The sequence below is a fragment of the Rattus norvegicus genome, chromosome 15, assembly GCF_021556685.1.
Source record: "Rattus norvegicus strain SHRSP/BbbUtx chromosome 15, alternate assembly SHRSP_T2T, whole genome shotgun sequence".
In the NCBI taxonomy this organism is placed as follows: domain Eukaryota; kingdom Metazoa; phylum Chordata; class Mammalia; order Rodentia; family Muridae; genus Rattus; species Rattus norvegicus.
The window spans coordinates 35,810,510-35,831,502 of NC_141548.1; the positions used below are offsets into that span (position 1 = coordinate 35,810,510).

General features: G+C 42.8%; 1 protein-coding gene across 3 annotated transcripts in view; it reads right to left on the reverse strand.

Moving 5' to 3' along the window:
* The window catches only part of Micu2 (mitochondrial calcium uptake 2), an 82,016-nt gene that overhangs the window by 11,248 nt on the left and 49,775 nt on the right, over positions 1-20,993 (reverse strand). The window contains exons 5-8 of one of the 3 annotated variants that reach the window (NM_134396.2): positions 17,694-17,741; positions 15,822-15,904; positions 4,308-4,373; positions 367-464 (exon numbers count right to left, since the gene is read on the reverse strand). In NM_134396.2, the coding sequence (NP_599223.2) occupies positions 367-464; positions 4,308-4,373; positions 15,822-15,904; positions 17,694-17,741 (295 nt within the window). Of the gene's footprint in view, positions 1-366; positions 465-4,307; positions 4,374-15,821; positions 15,929-17,693; positions 17,742-20,993 lie in introns of all 3 variants that reach the window. The other 2 variants (XM_087584922.1, XM_087584923.1) reach the window with 2 other exon arrangements.

The following is a 20,993-nucleotide window of genomic DNA, read 5'->3' on the forward strand; positions in this document are numbered from 1 at the left end:
GATATTTTGATAATTTTTTGATATTTTATGTTTTATAGGTCAAGTTCTAAATGATAAATGGCTTAAAGTTCCCATAAATATTATCCAGGTTTACAGCACTGGTCCTCAAGCTTCCTGATGCTGTGCCCCCTTACTACAGTTCCTTGTGTTGTGGTGACCCCCAACCATAGAATTACTTTTGCTGATACTTCCTAACGCCGTTTCGCCACTGTTGTGAATGCAATGGAACTAGTCTTGGAGCTAGGCTGCAAAGGCTGTTGCAGGTTGAGGACGGCTGGATTGCAGGCTGCAGGTCTGGGGAGTAAGCACAGTTAGTTCCTTCCTTCCTTATGTAACAATTTCCCAAATAAACGTCTCCATGCTTACCTTCGAAATTCTTTATAATGAAGCTTTTTTTCTCCTCTTTTCCCAAAGAAACGCACTTGAAGGGTTGTGTTAAGGCCAGGCTCGTTCACTGTTGGTTCCTATAAAGAAAACAGACAAAAAGGAACCTGTGGGCGGGGCCTTGGGGAAAGAGTCACAAGTGTGTCCTATAGGACAAGATGGGAAAGAGGGCGGTCACTCTTTTTGCTTATTGCTTTTGTCTAACAGGACACCTTGCCTCTCTCCCCCTTCCACTTAATATCCTTTGTCATTAGGCCCCAGAAGGTACAGGCCTAACAGAAAAAACCCATAGCAAACATACTAAATGGGTAAAAAAAGAAAAAGTCTAGAAAGAGTCAAAGGCCCAACCCCTTTTCCTCATCCCCAACAGCTTGGATTACCGGTGTGCCTCACCTCATCTGGCTCTATGGAGTAAAGCCCCTTCTATGCGCCGTTAGTGCTGTTGACACAGATGCCCAGAGGCCTGCTCTGCAGCCCACAGCCCACTGGTCTGGAGTCTAATGTCTAGTGCTCCTTCCCTCTCTAACCTGGGCCTCCTGGCGTCTCTGCTGCCTTTCAGATGGGTTAGTACTGAGCTCTGTCAGGACCTCAGAAGACTTTTCTCCAGAACTTAGGCAAATGAAAGCCTGCAGGGAGCCCTCCAGGACCTCTTAGCAAAGGTCTGCATGTGCCCCGTGTCCACACAGATTCCAGCATCTGTGAAAGTGTCTTTATTCTCTCTTCTACTCAGTTTAAGTTTTAGACTCAAATTTCCAGCATGCTAAGGTTCTACAGATCTAGTGAAGCTAAGGGTGTCCGCCTCAGGATTACAGAGGCAACCAACTACATAGTGAAACAGTGAGAGGCCACATCAACCAAACAGCCAAATGTCCTCGAATTTACACTAAGGAAGGAACTGTTCTGTTCCCAGATCAGACAGGATCTACTGATGAGCTATTCAGTAGTAGCTACTATGCTTGTCCCAGCAATCTGAAATGCAACTCAACTTTATAAAAATATGATCATTACTAATTTTGAAGTCCTAAGCTGTCTATGTATTTAGACAGAATGTTATACTTTGATATTTCCTTCAGGATAATTTCTATTTTTGACATTTACCAAATATCAGACCAAATGCCAACGCATAAATAAGTTTATGGTAGCTAAAATACTTTTTATCAATTCTTGGAGAATTATTTTTCTTTTCTTCCCTACTCTCTAAGACAAGGTTTGTCTGTGTAACAGGCCAGGCTGGCCTCGAACTCTGTGACCCAGCTGTTTCAGCCTCCTCCTGAGGGCTGGGACTAAGGTGTCTGCTATCACCCTGGCTTCAGAATCTCACACCACGTATTTGATCCTGTTTGCCAACTCCTCTCCTCGACACCCTGGCCATTTTTTTCTAATTAGATTTAGATTTGTCGGTTTGGCTCCACGTCTGCGTAGAGTCCCTGGTTTCCGTTTACAAGTCTATTTCAGCGTTTGTTCTTTTTAGAGGAGGTCTCCTGTAGTGCGGTGGCCTCCTCGACGTGGGAGAGTACACTATGCCTGCTTTCTGTGGGGCTGCAGGCTGTTCTGGGAATGCTCTGGGAGTCCCACCACTGAGCTGCATTTTCAGTCTCCTTGCTCATTTTCCTTGTTTAAAGACCTGTTTATGTATATGGGTGTTCTGAATACATGTATGTCTGCACACCACAAGAGCACATTGACTCTCATAGGCCTATAGTTACAGTTGTGAGCCATCATGTGGGTGCTGGGAACTGAACTCAGGACTCTGGAAGAGCAGACAGTGCTTTTAACTACTGAGCTATCTCTCAAGTCCCTACTCCCACCCCTCCACCCCATCCCCCTGGAGGTTAAGGATCTCACCATAGCCCAAACTGGCCTTGAACTCACAAATCTACCTCAGAGTCCCGAGTTCTGAGATTTCTGGAGTACAAACAGGTATTTCTAAGTTTTTACGTCTTTTTCAAGGAATTTCTTATTCATGTATCAATGTATATGTGTCTTTGCGTATGTGTGGTGTCTGCATGTTTATACGTACATTTACATGTGCGGACGCAGATGTATTTGCCGTGCATGTGTGGAAGCCCAAGGCTGATGCAGGAAGGAAGTCCTTTTTCATTACTCTCCACTGTACTGAGGCAGGGTCTCTAACTGGGTCCTGAGCTGTCAGAACCCTTGTATCTGCAAAGCTTTGATCACTGAGGCCCCTCCAGGTACCCAGCATTTACATATGTTCAGTTCTCAGGTTTGCACACAAGTGCTTTAGGCACTGAGCCATTTCCCCAGCTCTTAATTATTGTTATTTTAACAGTGTGTGTGTGTGTGTGTGTGTGTAAGAACCCCAAGGATACTCCCATCTGCCTTCCTTGCTGGGATTACCAGCATGGTCTGCCGATTCTAGCCTCTATACGGGTTCTGGGGACCGAGTTCATGCCTTGGGCTTCCAATGCAAAGCTTTACCAAATGAGCAGTATCCCAGCCTGAACTAACTTAATTAAAATAAAAGCAACTTTGATATCAGGGATTAAATCCTCTTCCATGGACTGGAGAGATGGCTCAGAGGTTAAGAGCACTGGCAGCTCTTCCAGAGGTCCTGAGTTCAATTCCCAGCAACCATATGGTGGCTCACAACCACTATACTGGGATCTGATTCTCGATTCTGGCATGCAGGCAGAACCTGTATAGATAATAAATGATAAAAAACCCTCTTCCACTGTGCTGGGTAGTCACACAATGCTTCACATGCTGACTCAGGAGGGAGGTTGTTTTGGTTTTGCGCGGATCGCATTATCTAACCCTGGCTTGCCTAGAACTTGCTTTGTAGACCAGGCTGGCCTCAAACTCAGAGATCCACCTGCCTTTGCCTCCTCCTGAGTGCTCCTGACAGAGGCTGTGAGTTTTAGTAATGTACACAGTTTGATAGATAAGTTCTAAAGATGGAGTGATTCAGAAGTTTAAGAAAGACTCAAGATGGAGCTACAATTACTAGAATGCTGTCAGTTGAAATCTATTGGTATACACCACTGGTAGGACTAAAAATTCATTTGTGTCTCATAGAACATTCATTAATATTTGTCACAGTCTGATAACCTTGAATTTCTGGTATGTCATCCCTAAAATATAGTCATATGTAAATAAAACAGTGTAATCTTAGTATTATTCCTTGCAGCTTTATGAACTATGAAAAGGCAAATATATGTTAAATATTTCCCAAACAATGAATGACAGCATACATATTGTAGTCATATAACATGTACTCTGAAGCCATAATGAGAACGAGGTACTGGCTTAGTGTGTTAAGCACCTGCCACACAAGTGTGAGGATGTGAGTCTGGATCCCCAGAACCTACAGTCAGGAGCAGCAGCCCCTGTTTGTAATGTCAGTGACCAGTGTGGAGGTGGAAGTTGGAGACAGGAGATCCTAACCAAGGCCGGCAAGGATAGACGCCTGAAGTTGTATCTGACCTCTTCACGGTGCTGTGTGTGACATACCCTCCCCCCCAACTCCTGCTGCACAAAATAAGACTGTGGTCTTTAGATACACTGGGAAAATGAAAAATGGGGAACAACATATAGTATATTGTTGCTATATCAGAACAAAAATCAAACTGGGTGTGTGGCCGTGACACAGTTGTAACCCTTGCACTAGAGAGGCTGACAGGACTACTACAAGTTTAAGGCTGGCCTGAGCTAGAGTGAGGTCTTGTCTCAAAGAAAAACAAAGAAAGCAGACCTCCACATATCTATAGGAACAGCCCAGCATTCACAGCCCAGGGGCTGCGATGGGGTGGGGCACTGGCAGGGCAGCCCTGCACATCTGCATATGCCTGTGTAGCTTAGTAGGCATGTGCGAGGCACCAAGTTCTTCATAAGTCCCATCACGACCTGGACAGATGACAGCTAGTACCATCACTGTGTATTTGGAACTGTTTATTTCATACCTGGTATTCTATCTCATTAGTCTTCACTGTCTTGAAGCCATCTTGCTTACTTATGATCTTCTGCAGCTGAAAAGATTACAAACACAACTTTACAAGTCTGTTTAATGGAGTTTTCAAAATAACCCGAGAGCAGACGCTAGGCTGTAATTACAGGACATCTGCTAGTTGTCTGTGGGCTGACTGACCATGTAAGACTGTAGGAGGAAGAGATGGAAAGGCTACTATGGGCGGGGTCTGCTCAGCAGCAGCTCTTCCAACAGACGGGCTCTCAAGTCTGCGAGGCTTTGTGCCTCGTCTTCTTCTCAGTGGTTTTTACTCAGGCTCGTTCCTGACACCACTGCACACAAGGCTTTTCCACACATACCCTTCCTTTTAGTTGTAACACCTTGAAAGACACATTTTTGTTAATTATAAAACATATAACACTTTCTTAAAACTGAGTATGTTAAATAACCTACCTACCTTCCAGAGACATTTGTACCAGTCTTCAGATGGAAAGCAAATTAGAAGAAAAGGATTTAAAAAAAAAAATGAGATGTGCACAAAATCTCAAACTAAGCTTAAATCAATTAGGAAACAAAGTATCAGGACTTTCCCCCCATGATTTGTTAGTAATTTACAAACTGCTGACATTAAATCACAAAACATCAATCTATACTTGGTGCCTCCTCCTATGTATGTTCGGGCATGGCTCATGGTGGGTTCTCTGAATCTATCCCTTCAAGGTCAACATCCCTCCAGACTTAAGGAAAACAACTGAACCCTCTACATTGGTTTGGGGTCTACCATTAAAAACCCAATGGTAGTGCCGGGCTCAACACTCACATTGTCTATTCCTCCCTTGGCTCAACGCCTTCAATTCTTTCATGCAAGACTGAGCAAAACTGCACTAAGGGTTCTACCACAGACTGCCCAGGAAGCAGCCCGGGCCTCAGGCAGGAGCAGCACACACTAATGTGCTTAGCTTATCTACGCTTCACCGGGGTTTCCGGCTTGGCTACTCTTTACAGGGTGTCAGAAAAAAAATGCACACATTAAAATGCAGATCCTGGCCTCGACCACTTGATAACAGTTCTCTCAGTACTCAATCTGGTCTTCCTGAATGTCCCTGGAAGGAGTTCTAGTTTTTCCTCTAAATTAAGCCCACCTAGTGTTCAAGTGGAACTAGACAGTGCATATTGTTTTGTGTGTGCCTTTTTTCTTTCAGCAAGTTGTCTGGAGTCACCCCTGTGGCTTGTTTCTCTTCAGTGGTGAGTTGTGTCATGCTGTCTGACTACACTATTCAACTTTTTTTTTTTGGTTCTTTTTTTTGGAGCTGGGGACCGAACCCAGGGCCTTGCACTTCCTAGGTAAGCGCTCTACCACTGAGCTAAATACCCAGCCCCACTATTCAACTCTTTATCTGCCTGGTGGCCCTTGTCTGCTCTTTTGGCTACTATGAATCAAGCTGTCATGATCTCTTTTTGTATAGCCTAATTTAATGGACACTGGTTTAATTTTCCCTTGACTAGATATGCAGCAGGGTGATTAGACTGTTGAAATTTATTTAAAAACAAAACCAAAATGGTCAAAGTTTACTTTTCCAAAGTGAACTGAAGCCCTAGCTACCCTGGAACTTGCTCTGTAGACCAGGCTTGAATTCACAGAGATCCACCTGCCTCTGCTTCCCAACTGTGAGATTAAAGGCTTGCATGCTTGGCCCTCTGGAGCATTTGCTGTCATGGACCTCTTTAATAGCTGCTCTTCTCTTGGGAGTGTGGTATGATCACTTGGCTTTTGAACTTGCACTTCCTTAATGTAAGGGATACCTTTTCCCATGCTTACCACTCATTTATGTACTTTTATTCTTGTAAAATGTCAACTACAGTCTTACCATAAAAAAGTTACTAACCTGTAAAACTTCCTTATATATTTTACATATAGTTCCTTTGTTAGACAAGTGTCTGGAAATATTCTATTCCCAATTTCTTCCCTGTCTATTTATTTTCTCACCATGTATCTTGGGCTGGCCTTGGACCTGAGATCCTCTTGCCTCAGCCCCTGAAGCCTCAGTATAGAGATCTGTGTCCATATGCCTGGCTACAATCCCCATGGCGTTTGCTCTTTAGCACCGGTTTTTCATTGTGGTGAAGACAGATCATCGTGGCTCCTTTTGTGGGTACTGCCTAAACTGACCTAAAAGACTGCCTTGGGCTGGGGCTGAAATTCAGTGGTAGAGCATTTACCTATCATGGAGGAGACCTTGGGGTTGGCCAAACTGTGAGCAAAAACACAAGAATCACATCATACCACACCAAACCAATGACTCTGCCTCCTCTATATTCTGAAGGTATCATAATATTTTCAACCTGGAAGTTTAACTGTTTTTGTGTCTCGCTAATTTTTTATTCACATCAGTTAGTTGTTCTAGCACAATTTGTTAATTTAAAGTCTCTTGATTTGGAGCTTTAATGAAAATAAGTGAATGCAAAGAATGCACTCTTGTTATTTTCCACTGACTGACCTCCACACTAGTACCACAGAGCCACAGTGCACTGAGTCCTGACAGCAGCCACTTCCTCAACCAGCTCTGCTTCTGTTTCTCAAACTCATATGTTCCAGCTCTCTACTTTGACATATACGCTTAATTATTTTTTAATGTTTAAAATTAAGCCTTTTGGGGGGGGGGCTGTACTGGGGATCAGAACTCAAAGCTTTGTGGATGCTAGGTAATCTACACATATATTTCAAAGCCATTTTGTCAGTTTTTATAAAAACATCTGCTTGTCATTTGCAACTTGGTTTGTCTTGACACATCCAAACTCATCAACACTCTGTATCTCTACTTATTTATACCTTCTCCTGTTTTTATCAGCAACTCAGCAACACTTTCTTTGCTTTTTAGAGGTTTATTAACGAGTGTTTTGCCTATATGTTTGTATGTGTACCACAGGGCCACTTGGTGCCAACAGAGGTGAGAAGGGGCTGGATCCCCTGGAACTGGAGTCATGGATGGTGGTGAGCCATCGTGTGGTTGCTGGAACTGAACCCTAGTCCCCTGTAAGAGCAACGTGTGTTCTCAGTGCTTAATCAGCTTTCCAGAGCCTATGACAGCATTTGGAGTTTCGGGGCAAGGTTTCTGTTAAACTTATTAGTTCAACTATGTCTACTACAGGAAGGAATCGACAAGTTCTGCATACTAACCTAGTTTGGGCTCACTTTAACTGCACTTGTTTGAATGGGCTGTGCTTTTGTTGATGGTTCCTTTTCCTGTGGAGTTGTGTCAGCTGGAGATAAAAGCCAGATTTGACTTCTTCCGTTCTAACCTTTTCAAGTATGTTTTTACTTATTTTTCCCTTTTTGAATGGCTGCTATCACTGGAATTTCCAGCAAGATGCTGAACACAGAGTTAAAAACATACCTTTTTGCCTTGCTCTTGACTCTGTGAGGAAGGCCCTCAGGATGCCTCACCTCTCAAGCCAGACGCTCCTCAGTTTGCTTTTCAGTTCTTAGTGCTGCAGACTGAACTCAGAGTCTGATGCAGTTCAGCATGAGAGCTCCTGGGCTATCCCCCAGCCTCTCTGACTTTTGTAAATGCTCTTTACCAGAATGAAGACATCATTTTCCTACGTCTCTGACTTTTAGCGTGATTCATTTGGTTAAGCGCCTTGTGTATACTGACATGATTAGCTGGGCACGGTGGTGTATGCATTTGGATCTGGGGTATTTGGAGACGAAGGCAGAAGGACGGAGTTCATAGTCAGGCTGGGTGTTACATAAGAGCTGTCTCAAAAGCCAAAGGTCACCACAGAAAACAGACAGCACATGTACACATGCCCTCGTCTGCTCTGCCACCACAGCATATGCTGGACTCCATGAACCGATTTCTTACCTGCGGAACTCACTGGTATTTTCATCTCGACCTCATTCTGCACTTCACATAGGGGCTGGTTTGCCTTTTCTGGTGAAGTGCTTCTACATTTTGGCTCATGAGAATAGGACTAGAATTTACTTCTTGGCATGTCCTTCGCAGGTTTTAGTTACCAGAAGCCCCTGGGGCTTGCTGTCTTTTGTCTCGTGTTTCTGACGGTTTGCAGAAGTTTGGCACTACTTCCTTTTTAATCCCAGTGAATCCATGTGCCCTTGAATGTCTCTGTGGGAAGACTCTGGGAGAGTGATTTCTGGGCTTCTGATAGAGACTGTCCATAGTCAGACGCCAGGTCTCGTTAGTTTGTTTAAGAAATGAGTGCATTTCGTCTGAACACCCATGCTGCTGTCAGAGCACTCCACGCCCGCACCTCGATAGCTGCAGCACCCGTGGTACAAAGCATTGCTAATGTACCTTCCTCCACGTCCACATTACTTAGGAATACTGGTGGGAGTTTATCACGAGCTAAAGCACTTGCTCTCTTGTAGAGTCTACAGAGCAGTGGCTCTCAGCTTTCCTAATACTTCCTAATGCCGTGACCTTTAATACAATTCCTGAGGTTGTGGTTACCTCCAAGCATAAAATTATTTCCTTGCTACTTCATCACTAACAGTAGTGATTTTGCTACTGTTATGAATCATAATGTAAACATCTACTATGCAGGATATCTGATATGCAACCCCCAGGTTGAGAACCACTGTGAGAATTTAGAGTTGGTTTGAGGGTCCAAGTGGTTCTAAGGGATATGAACTCTCTTCTGGCCTTCATGGGTAGTTATACATGTGCCACACAGAAAATAAAAATAAACAATTCTCTCAGAAGTTACTGTGTAAGTAAGTAATTTTTTAAAAAAGATTTATTTATTTATTTTATGTATATGAGTACACTGTAGCTGTCTTCAGACACACCAGAAGAGGGCATCAGATCCCATTACAGATGGTTATGAGCTACCATGTAGTTGTTGGGATTGAACTCAGGACTCTGGAAGAACAGCCAGTGCTCTTAACCGCTGAGCCATCTTTCCAGCCCCAATAAGTAATTTTTAAAACACCATACAAAGGGTGTTTTGCCTGAGTGTATGAGTGTGCACTACTGTAGTCCTGCTGCTTATAGAGATACGAAGAAGGTGCTGGAGGTCTTGGAACTGTAGTTGTAGACTATTGTGAGCTGCTATGTGGGTGCTGGGTATTGGACCTGGGTCCAGTGTGAGACACACACACAGACACACACACACACACACACACACACACACACACACACACACACAGACACACACACACACACATACACACAGACACACGTGCACACAGACACACACACAAATGTGACTTTAAAGTGCTTATGTTCATCTTTGTTTTGGCATTTTCATTTGAGAATATGAACTTGAACACTCAGTCCAACTCAGATCCTCAGGCCAGAGGATCTTTCTTTCCCCCTGACTCTCTAACACAGCAGCACAGGACCTGGCTCATGATAACAAGCTGTATGTGCCTGCTTTATGAGAACAGCACTGCTGGACGTGCTGTAGAGCAGCAGTGAGGGACAGACAGCTCCCTGGCCATCACTGAACTTCCGCTCTAACAGGCGGAAGAGAGTAAACAAGTAGAGTAAAGGCAGGTACTGAGCTAACCATTGGAGCAGACGCAGGTGGCGTTGGGAGGCTTCCTCCGGGTAGCCCTCCTTGATGACACTCTTGTCTGAAGGAGCGGGGTAAGGACATCCAAGCTCACGGAAGAGCAAGGATTTGGGCACTGGGATGCTATGCCATCAAACAGATGGGTAACGCTAAAGTGAATAATCTGTCAAAGACCCATCAGCGCTCATTCACTGGGTACACATTCTGAAAGACCAAGGCTGTATTGTAGAATCAATGGTCTGAATCTCTGTTCATCCACACTTTCAATTTCAGCCTGGAAATGAGTTACCCAGAGTCATGTTTGCTTCTCTTTGCTTCCAGGACAGTTTACATTCGGGAATGGGAGAATCACTGAAAACCAAGGAGAATAAGCTCTCCCCAAGGCTTTCCCACTTAGTTAGCGGCAACTCTAGCAGGTGTATGTAGCTGGACAAACTCCTAAACTCCTATTTTAAGAGCTCAGCGGTTTCCAGCAGTGTGAAGACAGTTCGGGATGAAAGGACCACCTAGGAGCAGGTTCCCCCGTGAACAGACAGCTCATTAATCGACTGTCTAGAGGACTAGCCTTAAAACCCTGGCACTCAGCCTACAAGCAGATGCACCATCTATCAAGGTGAAGATTACACGGATTAACTATTACTGGCTTTGATCACTGTCCACACTGTTTATCACACCTGACAGAGAGCAATTCATGTGGATGGTGACTCTCACCAGCTCTCAGGCACTTCCTAACACAGTATTTTCATCTAGAGTTAATAAAACACAAACGTTTACAAATATCAAAGTCACAAACTGAGGCAATGTGAATTTTAGGACACTTTCAAAAGATATTACAGAAATGTATCTTATCACTGCACCATCACTCTTGGCTCTTTCAAGAATATATATGTATATATAATATCTATATATATGATACTATATACTTAGGTTTATTAATTCAAGGATCATGGAAGTAAAACAGATAAAATAATTAATATAAACAATAATTAATATAAATTTCTTCCTTGAAATATTTTCTTCAAAAATTGACATATATAGAAGTCTCCTTGTTATCAAGTTCCAATTCTGTGGCCAGCACCAAGAACCCTTTATAGATCTCTCTCTCTCTCTCTCTCTCTCTCTCTCTCTCTCTCTCTCTCTCTCTCTCCGCACGTGATGTCACAGACCAACCTTAGGTATTCTGCCAATAAATAGTCTTCACCGTCTTGAAGGCATCTTGAGCATCTATGATCTTCTGTAGCTGAAAAGATTCTATAGCTTTGTGCCTTTGTCTCAAGTTACCCCAAACATTACTGAAATGCAACTAACTCTTGAGTTTTGCAAGCCCGCTGGTGATACCTGCAGGGCTCTTGTTCAGTCTGTCTTAAAGAATTCTCCTTTAACTCCACTATAAAGCACAAAGTTTATCCAGGGCTTGGAGAATTGCACAAGTGTAAATTCTAACAGCTTGAAACCTGACAGGATAATGTTATACCTCACAGCCTCTCTACCTGAATGACTGTCCTAAGTCCATGTGGTGTTTCCTGGCTCTAAGGTAGATGAGGTAGCCAGACAGCAATGGTATCTTGTAAACTATAGCACTGACCCTCAGGTTCTCTGTGTGCAACTCTGTTTCCTACCTTAGGGTTAGTTCCTTCTTTAATTATCACATATCTCAGAAGGGTGCTTGTGAGATTGCTTGAAATACCAAAAGCAAGCTTGACAACTGCAGTTTGAACTACGGGATCCATACAGTGGAAGGAGAGAACGGACTCTGACACATGCTCCACGGGATGATATGCTCCATGTATACACATGCATGTACATATATGTACATACACACAAAAATAAAAACAATCTCAAAATAATTTCTTAAATTTATTGACAGTACTTTTACAATTCCTATTTATTCTCCAGTCTCCATTTCTCTTTAAAAATATTTAAAATAATTTTCTTACATATATGTATGAATGTTTTGTCTACAGGTATACATGTGAGCCATGTGTGTGCCTGTTGCCTGTGAAGGTCAGAAGTGGGTACAGCATTCCTTGGAACTGGAGTTACAAATGGTTGAGAGCTACCATTAGCTGGGTAGCTGAGCCTGGGTCCATCTGCTAAGCCATCTACCAGTGCACTTGCTTCTCCTTTGAAATGTCTCTGTAATTCCTACTGACTTCCACAACTTCAGATGTCTCCAGTCAGTCCCTATCTACTCAGTCGCTCTGTACAGTCTGCTGGTGAACATTCCCACTGTCCCTCCTTTCCTTCCCAGGTTTGCTTGCCTCTTTGGGGGGCTTTTTGGGGGCCTCTTTGGGGGGTCTTTGGGGGGCTTTTGGCTCTGGGACTCTGCTTATTGCTCTTGGCAAAAGAACTACTTCCATCCCTGGAAATGAGAACGAGGAAAACTTTCTCAAGGCTCTGAGCTATGAAAGCAGCTGCTGCTGATACATTGGCGCCTCGTTACTCAGGGTAGAACTGTACAGCTGGAAGTGAATCGTGAATCATAGTCTACGAGGATTCTACATCAAGGCTGCTTTCCAAGTATCTTTGTTGCCCTTTATTGTAAGACATCTGTTTTGGACAGGGTCTTGCCATTTAGCCCAGGCTACTGTGAACCCTGTGATCCTTCTGCCTTAGCCTCCTGACCGCAGTTTGCTAAACTTCAAAGAAAATGATACTGGGACCTGCAGAGGATACATACACTACATACATACTAAGGCAAGACAAGTAACAAGGAATTTCAATTAGTCTATCCAACTAAAAGCCTTCACTCTAGATCAAACATTTATACAGGTATTTTTGTTTACTGTCTGGGGTGTGTGTGTGTGTGTGTGTGTGTGTGTGTGTGTGTGTGTGTGTGTGTGTCTGTCTGTGTTCATGCAGAGGTGTCCTTTTCTATCACTCTCCCTGGTTTTTGTTAACCTGTCTGGCCAGCAAGCTCCTGAGATCCCTCCACACTGGTGTTAGACACACATGGCCACAGTGGGTGCTGGTGATCTGCACCCAGGGCCTCATGCGTAGGTAGCAAGTGCTCTGAGCCATCTCCCCAGCCTAGTGTCTTAATTTCTAAAAGTGATCCCCCCACTTACGCTTTGAAAATGAACAGATTCATCACTCATGGTGACTGCAGGTAAAAGAGTCTGTGTACCTGAGCCCCAAGCACCCATCCGCCACTCGACAGCCCACTCAGGTGTCACATCATCTACCCTGTCTCCTCATCGTCTGTTCTGGATCACAAGCCTACTTTTTGAGGGGTTCAATTGTTTTATAATTCATTCTCTATTTAGATCTTTTCTGCTCTTCCTCTGTTCCAAGGCTTTGCGGTAGTTTCTTGTATAAAACAAACCATTTTCAAAGCTATGGCATTGAACGATGTCAAAAAGATTTACTGGGTGAATTTTTATAGAGAACAACATACACCTTACACAGCCACATAACCACGGTGTATTCTGAAATATTTTCAGTCTTTCTTCTCTCTCCCTCCCTTTCCTCATGTAGGCAAACAACCCCTTATTCCTCTCAGGCTCCAGACAACCAATGGTCTGCTTTGTTTTAGTGTCAACATGGAGAACTGTATATACACAGAATCACACAGTTTATACTTTTTTTCATTTGGATCCATTCTTACTGTCATTGCTTATGTCATTGCTTAATTCTTTGTCCCTTTTTGTTGCTGAGTAAAATTATACTGTATACCTAACTTTTTTTTTTGTTTTTAAGATTTATTTTGGGGCTGGGGATTTAGCTCAGTGGTAGAGCGCTTACCTAGGAAGCGCAAGGCCCTGGGTTCGGTCCCCAGCTCCGAAAAAAAAAAAGAACCAAAGATTTATTTTATTCATAGATGGTTGTGAACCACCATGTGGTTGCTGGGAATTGAACTCAGGACCTCTGGAAGAGCAGTCAGTGCTCTTAACCATTGAGCCATCTCTCCAGCCCCCGCTATTTTTTTTTTTTAAAGATTTATTTATTTATTCCATGTATGTGAGTACACTGTCACCATCTTTGGACAGACCAGAAGAGGGCATCGGATCCCATTACAGATGGTTGTGAGCCACCATGTGGTTGCTGGGAATTGAACTCAGGTCTTTTGGAAGAACAGTCAGTGCTCTTAACCACTGAGCCATCTGTCCAGCCAACATTTTTTTTACCTGATTAGTTTTGGCAAACACTTTGGCTGCTCCCAGACTGGAGCTACCATGGACGAAGCTGCGATGCATAGTCATCTCCAGGTGCTGGCATACGTTTCTGTCTTCAAGTTATGTGCTGGAGGCTCTCACTACGGAGCCTTCACTGGGCAGGCGCTTGGTGTACAAACCAGGCTGACCTTCAGCTTACAGAGAGTCACTTGCCGGCTACTTTGAGACAGGGTCTCTTTGTGGCCCAGGCTGGCTGAGAGCTCACTCTGTAGCCTTGGCTGGTCTAGAACTCATGGTCCTCCTCCAACATTATCCAAGTGTTGGGATTACAAGCTTGAGCCAGCACACCCACCTATAGATCCTCTTTTCTTTGACTACAAATCTTGGAATAAAATCCCCCAGTCATATGCAATATGCAAGGCATGTATTTAACTTTGAAAGCAGATAAAAATTTGTTTTTCAACTCAGCATCCTCTTATTTCTTTTTCTTTTTCTTTTTTTTTTTTTGGAGCTGGGGACCGAACCCAGGGCCTTGCGCTTGCTAGGCAAGTGCTCTACCGCTGAGCTAAATCCCCAACTCCCTCTTATTTCTTAACACACACACACACACACACACACACACACACACACACACACACACACACTTTAAAGAGAGTGTTATTTGTTTCATATCTCAAGACTTTAAAAAAATTAGTCACAGCACTGGGAAGAGAAAGGCAGGTAGATCTCTGAGTTTGAGGCCAACCTGGTCTGCCTAGTGACTTCAGGACAGCAAGAGCTACATAAGGTCACCCTCTCTTGGAAAACAAAAACCAAAAGTCCACCAAAACCTAAACCCCCAAAACCTAACCAACCAACCAACCAAACAAACAAAATGCTACAAATCAGTCATCTGTGTCCACATTTCCCCATTAGTTTGCTAATGGTACCACCATCAACTAAGTTACGTGCTGCGTATCCACATACCCCTCTGCACTTGACTACAGAGCATACCCAACAGTTTACACTGAGGTATTTCTTTCATATCATTACTTACTTTTAAGGAACAGAATGGATTTCCTTGTTTGCAGATTTAGAAAATATATTACTAAACACTTCAGCTGTATTTACATCTTTTCAAATATTCACTGTATCCAGTTCCTAAAAAATTTGCACTAATTCATACTTTTTGGCTTTATTACTCTTCATGGAGGCTTACGTTTTTATTATTCTTTTTTGATATAAGACTAATTTAAAACATATGGTTAACATGCATTCTTTAAAGCATATGGTCTATGAATCCCTTTTTACTTTATAATTATACATTGAAGTCAAGAAAGCAAAATCATGAAAATGTAAATGCGCCACTCATTTCTCTTTTTAGAATCTTATGTTTTAGTCACTTGTTAATGTCCCCAAGACTGTATTTCAGAAAGTATTTTAAAAATGTATGCGTTTTACCTTATATACATGAGTGTTTTGCACGAGTGCAGGTTTGTGCACCGAGTGGGTCTGGTGCTGCTGTGGTCAAAAGCTGGAGTTACAGAGAGGTGTAAGCTGTTACAGGGATGCAGGAACTAAAGCCATGTCCTCTGGGAGAACTACAAGTGCTCTCAACTGCGGAGCCATTAGAACACAGTTCTGAAGTCCAAGCGCTTTGCTGTCGCATATGTAACAGTGAAGACGGTTTAGGTTGTGAAGGACGTGGACTATTACTACTCAAGCGCCAGGTGCTTCTTTTTTTTTTTTGGTTCTTTTTTTCGGAGCTGGGGACCGAACCCAGGGCCTTGCGCTTCCTAGGTAAGCGCTCTACCGCTGAGCTAAATCCCCAGCCCCACGCCAGGTGCTTCTTAACAATCCAACAAGCACGTGCTCACCTTAACAAACTCCTTTCTCTCAATCATCTCATTACCATCTGCATCCAGCATTTTAAAAGCAACATGGAACCCAGAGTGAGGCTCTGCAAGGAATGAACAAGGAACAACTATTAGTCATTGGGGAAAAGCTAAGTATTTGTAGCCAGAAAAACCTCCAAATTTAAAATAAATGACCAGAAACTATGTAAGCAAGAGCTGGACTGAGAAAAGAGGATCTGTTTTCGTTTTCTTTCTTTTCTTTTGTTTTTGAGATACAGTATGCACCACCACAGTGCAGCCACGAAGAAGGTCGTCTTTCAAACTGTACTTGATGTTGAAGCTCATGTGTCTTGGCATCTCCCATGAGTTGTGGCTGTGCTGCTTGCCCTTAACAACTAAGTGCTCTGAGAACTCGCTTCTTCGCCTCCACCTCCAGCTTCCTTCTGCTTTCACAGCACTCCTGCTATTTTCATAAATCATCATCATTGTTATTGTTGTTGTTGTTATTACTATTACTATTATTATTATTATTATTATTATTATTTTCATTACTTTCTTAGTTTTTTTAACTTTTAATTTTGCCATTTTTGGACATATTATAATAATGTATAGTGGCAGGCCCATATACCTTTAATAGAATATGTAAAATTTTACACATCTACAGAACACTTAGCAAGACTAAGATAAACACTGGCACAGAATTATGAACCATGAACAACAGACTGTATAATTTTCACTAATGCTGTGTTTTGTTTTAGAATGCAGCAAGGTATGCTGTGTTAAGTCACCAAGTCTACTTAGTATCATCCACATCTGGGAGTCCCTTGGTCTTTTCCTAGTTTTTACCACTAGAATACTTTTGAAGGACAGGAATATTGTCCAACTTCAAATAAAGTTGTTTTTGAAAAAATCCCTGAGAGGCCAAACATCCTTTAATCCCAGAGACAGAGGTACGTAGATCTTTGTGAACTCAAGAGAGTTCTAAGGCAGTCTGGGTCACTGTGAGACTTTCTCTCAACTAAACAACCCTCCCCCCCACCAAATAAAACAACAAAATATTCATTCATTCTCCTTCCCCCCTCTCTCTGAGAAGGCTTTCTCAGAGATCATTAACCATGATTTTTTTTTCTTTCCCATTTTATCAGATAATACTAGCCATGATCTCTCTCTGAGAAAACTAACCATGATTTCTCTCACCCTATCTGTCTCTGACACAAAGTTTCTGGGTATGGGAGAGAGGAGATCTCAGAACACAATCTAATTTAACATTATTTTGTTAAGGTTCCTGTGTGTGTGTGTGTGTGTGTGTGTGTGTGTGTGTGTGTGTGTGTATGTGTGTGAGCGCGTGTGTACGCACACGAGTGTCTCTGGTGTGTGCATTTGAGTCTGTCTGTGCGTGCACACATGGAAGCCAGTACTTTGGATGGCTTCCGTTACTGTGCTCCACCTTAGTGCCCACCCTCATAGACTCTGGAGCTTTTCCCACTCAGACTGCCTTCACCCCTCAGGCTTTTCCTGAGGAATTCATGCTCTCATGCTTGTATAGTAAGCACCTTACTTTAACCACTGAGCAACCTCACCAGCCCTATGACCAATGTTCTTAGTCATAAGGAGACAAATACCAAATTTCAAAAGTCCTGCTTGTTAAGGATCTGAATTTGGGGCTGGAGAGATGGCTCAGAGGTTAAGAGCACTGATTGCTCTTCCAGAGGTCCTGAGTTCAGTTCCCAGCAACCACATGGTGGCTCACAACCATCTGTAATGGGATCTGATGCCCTCTTCTGGTGGTCTGCAGGCAGCTACAGTGCGCTCACATACATAGATGCATCTTTTTTTACAAAGAGGATCGAATGCCATATCCCAGCTGTAAGTAGAAGTGTGTGATGTACTTACTTGTGAGGATCGTAAGCAAGAAAAGATACTCAGTATATGAAATTACCCCTGGAGGAAAGAACAGAACAAGTCAGGAGATGAATAGTACTGAAACATCACCTCTGTAAAAACAGATGTTTCTACTCTACATCTCTTTGGTGGAAACCATTGAATAACAAAATTGAAACACAGCCAGGGTTTAAAAAGAGGGAACCATACTTCATCATCAACTTTTAGGAGGTCACAACAGTGAATCTTCTGTGCCAGTCTGCCTGGGCCAAGGAGTGCACACTGTTTATGGGTGTGCCTAGGAGGGTTCTCCAGTTGAAATCAGCCTGTGAATGGGTATACAGCAGTATAGCAGACTGATCTCTCACACATGAGCATCAACTGGTCTGTCTAGCAAGATGCTGAGGAAAGTGGAGTTCTCCCTTCTCCCTTTCCTTACCTGCTAGGCATCTCACTCCGTCCTCTATCCTCTACCCTGACACTGGCCTTCCATTCCTGGCTCAATCAAGACTCCCTCTTCCCGAATGACTCTAGCTTGTGCCAAGTTGACAAAACACTATCCAGCACAGATGGGTAAGTGGCTTGAGCGCAAGCTGGTGAATAGGCTCTAGGGGTGTGGCTCCAGGCACTGGTTCAGGGACAAGTCATGGTTGAAGCTGGGCTACTATGAATAGTGCTGCATGATTTCTACTGAGAATGCTGGGTCACTGACTCTTTTGTGGGGAGGCTGTGTGTGGACTTGATGACTGGACAGTTATACTTAGAAATATGAGGCCATGGGCAAAGTGACTGGCGTTGACACAAGGCAGTATTCAGAGCCTGAGAGCCCATATTTAACTGCGGGGCTTGAAAAATGGGTACGGGGTATGTCTTAGCTCCAAACCAAGCTGGCTTTGGAACGAGCTCTATACTTGGTCCCTTAATAAACTTTCTTGACAGATAAAACCACACAGAATAATGACACTTACTTATATATTATTATGTTAGATAATGAAACTTAAGTTCATTGTCAACTCATCAGTCTTGTTTTGTCTTTCGGTCCCCACCTCTCACTGTGTATTTTGAAACAGAGCCTTCCTATCACAGCACTTCAAAGCCTCAGGAGTAGGTGCTCCACATGCTGGGTACGGACTTCCTGTCAATCACCAGCTCTTTATTTCCCTGCTTTTAGAGCAGGTTTTAGCGCTTTCTCAGAGAGAGGACCGTAGTAAGTCTTCAGACACTCTCTGAAGACTATTCAGCGTTTACATGAGGGGAGAATAAGTTCTATGTCTTTGTCATGTCTGGTTCCTGGCAGAAGTGCTCTAATGTTAGTTTGAGGATCAAAGCATTTCATCCCTTGGCAGGCTGAAAAAAAGTGGAAAATAGTGTTTTTCTATATTTCAAAGGAATAGAGCAAAGAAAGAAAAAAATGAAAGAAAAAAATCCCAACTTGTAGACTGTACTGGGCTTGGTGCCAAAGGAGATCTCTGTTCTTTAAACACAGGTAAATGTCCTCTAAGCATAGACAATTTCTGAAAAGAAAAATTCTAGTGTCTTCTTTTCAAACACGGACTTAAAAGTAAAAGATTTAAATAAACACTGTGGAGAAGGTATAACCATGAGCTTGTGCTCACGGTGCATTACAAGCACCAGAGAGCCAGCAGGGGCCAGCCTCTGCCTCAGAAAGCAGCTCTAAGAGCTCGCACCTGAGGGCGCTCAGGAAGGCTGTGCAGTACCCGTTTGTTACCCTGAATGGTAAACTGAATGCTGCTAAGTGGCAGTTTCAAAGCAGAATAAACATGGAATGATCCTCTCATTATTTGTCTATTTAATGTATGGGTGGTTTGCTTGCCTATGTCTTTGCACCATATGCATGAGTTACAGACAGGTGCGAACTGCCATGTGGGCACTGGGAATTGAACCTGGGTCCTCTGAAAGAACAGTTAGTGCTCTCAACTACCACACCATCTCCCCAGCCCAAGTTGGGAAATGTGTTTTTTTTTTTTTTCCCAAAAACATAGTGTTAAAATTTTAATAAAGACTCTGAAGAGGGCACTAGGAGAGATAAGGAACAGTTCTTACACTCCAGAAACATTCTGAAGTTGGAACCACACTCAGACACGAATATGTTCAGTTAACAGCATTTGAGGACCTTGTTTCCCAAGAAGGCTGGATTACCCCTCTCCATGGGGATTTATTCATATCTTACAACAACGTGTCTTCAATTCAGTGGTCAGAACATCCTTGAGGAAAGTGTGCTATGACAATCTAGCTGTTTAAAAATGCAGAATAATCATAACTCATAGTTTACTTTTCTTTGATATGCAGAGTGAATTATTTTTATCTCAAGAACATTTTACCTTTTGCTAGTTATGTTATAAATTCTGATAAAACTTACATGGGGTGAAATGGAGCAATGTAAATTGTTATTAACACTGACAATTTTATTAACATTGAGGTACAGGTGACTAAAACTGCTGTTGACTCTTCTTCCTTGGAAATTTATATTTTAATGGAAAACTAAAATCAACAAGCAAACAAAAATTCCTGTTAAATCCTTCCTCAAAGTTTTTCTGTTTGTTAAGCTCCATTATTAATTAGCTCGACTGACTTTGGAATCCCTGCTAAGGTACCGCTGTGGTACTGAGGGCTTTCGCAGAGAGGTGGATCTGAGAGGGATGGCCCTGTCCAAAGGCTGGGGGGTCCTGGACTGACAATGGAGAAAGCATGGATGCCAGAATTGATCTTTCTCTGCCTCCTCCTTGTCATAAATACAGGGAAATGTTGAGTCTGTCAACTTCAGAATACATACATTCCTGAAATCCCCAATATGAAACTGTAGACCATCATCTCTTAAAGCGCAAAGGCTTAGTCTGCTGTCTTGGTTTGGAGCAATTCAACAGAGCAGAGGTTCTCAACCTTTCATACAGTCCCTCATGGTGTGGTGACCTCCAACCACAGAATTATTTTGTTGTTACTGCATAACTGTAATTTGCTATTGTTATGAATCGTAACATAAATGTCTAACGTGCAGGATAGCTGCTATGGGACTCTTTTTTGTGAGGCACAGGTTGAGAAACCCTGTTATAGGGGTTACTGCAGTGTACAGACCATTGGGCCATTCAGTATATGTAATATCGTGAAATTCTGTGCTCTCTACTATATATTAACATACTGAGGGCGAACAGAAATCCACAAACCAGCTATTGATTCATATTACTAATACACAGAATTAGGTGTACACACACACACACACATGTATGTATGTATGTATGTATGTATGTATGTATGTATGTATGTATTCATTTGGAATAGACCCTGGAGATCAAA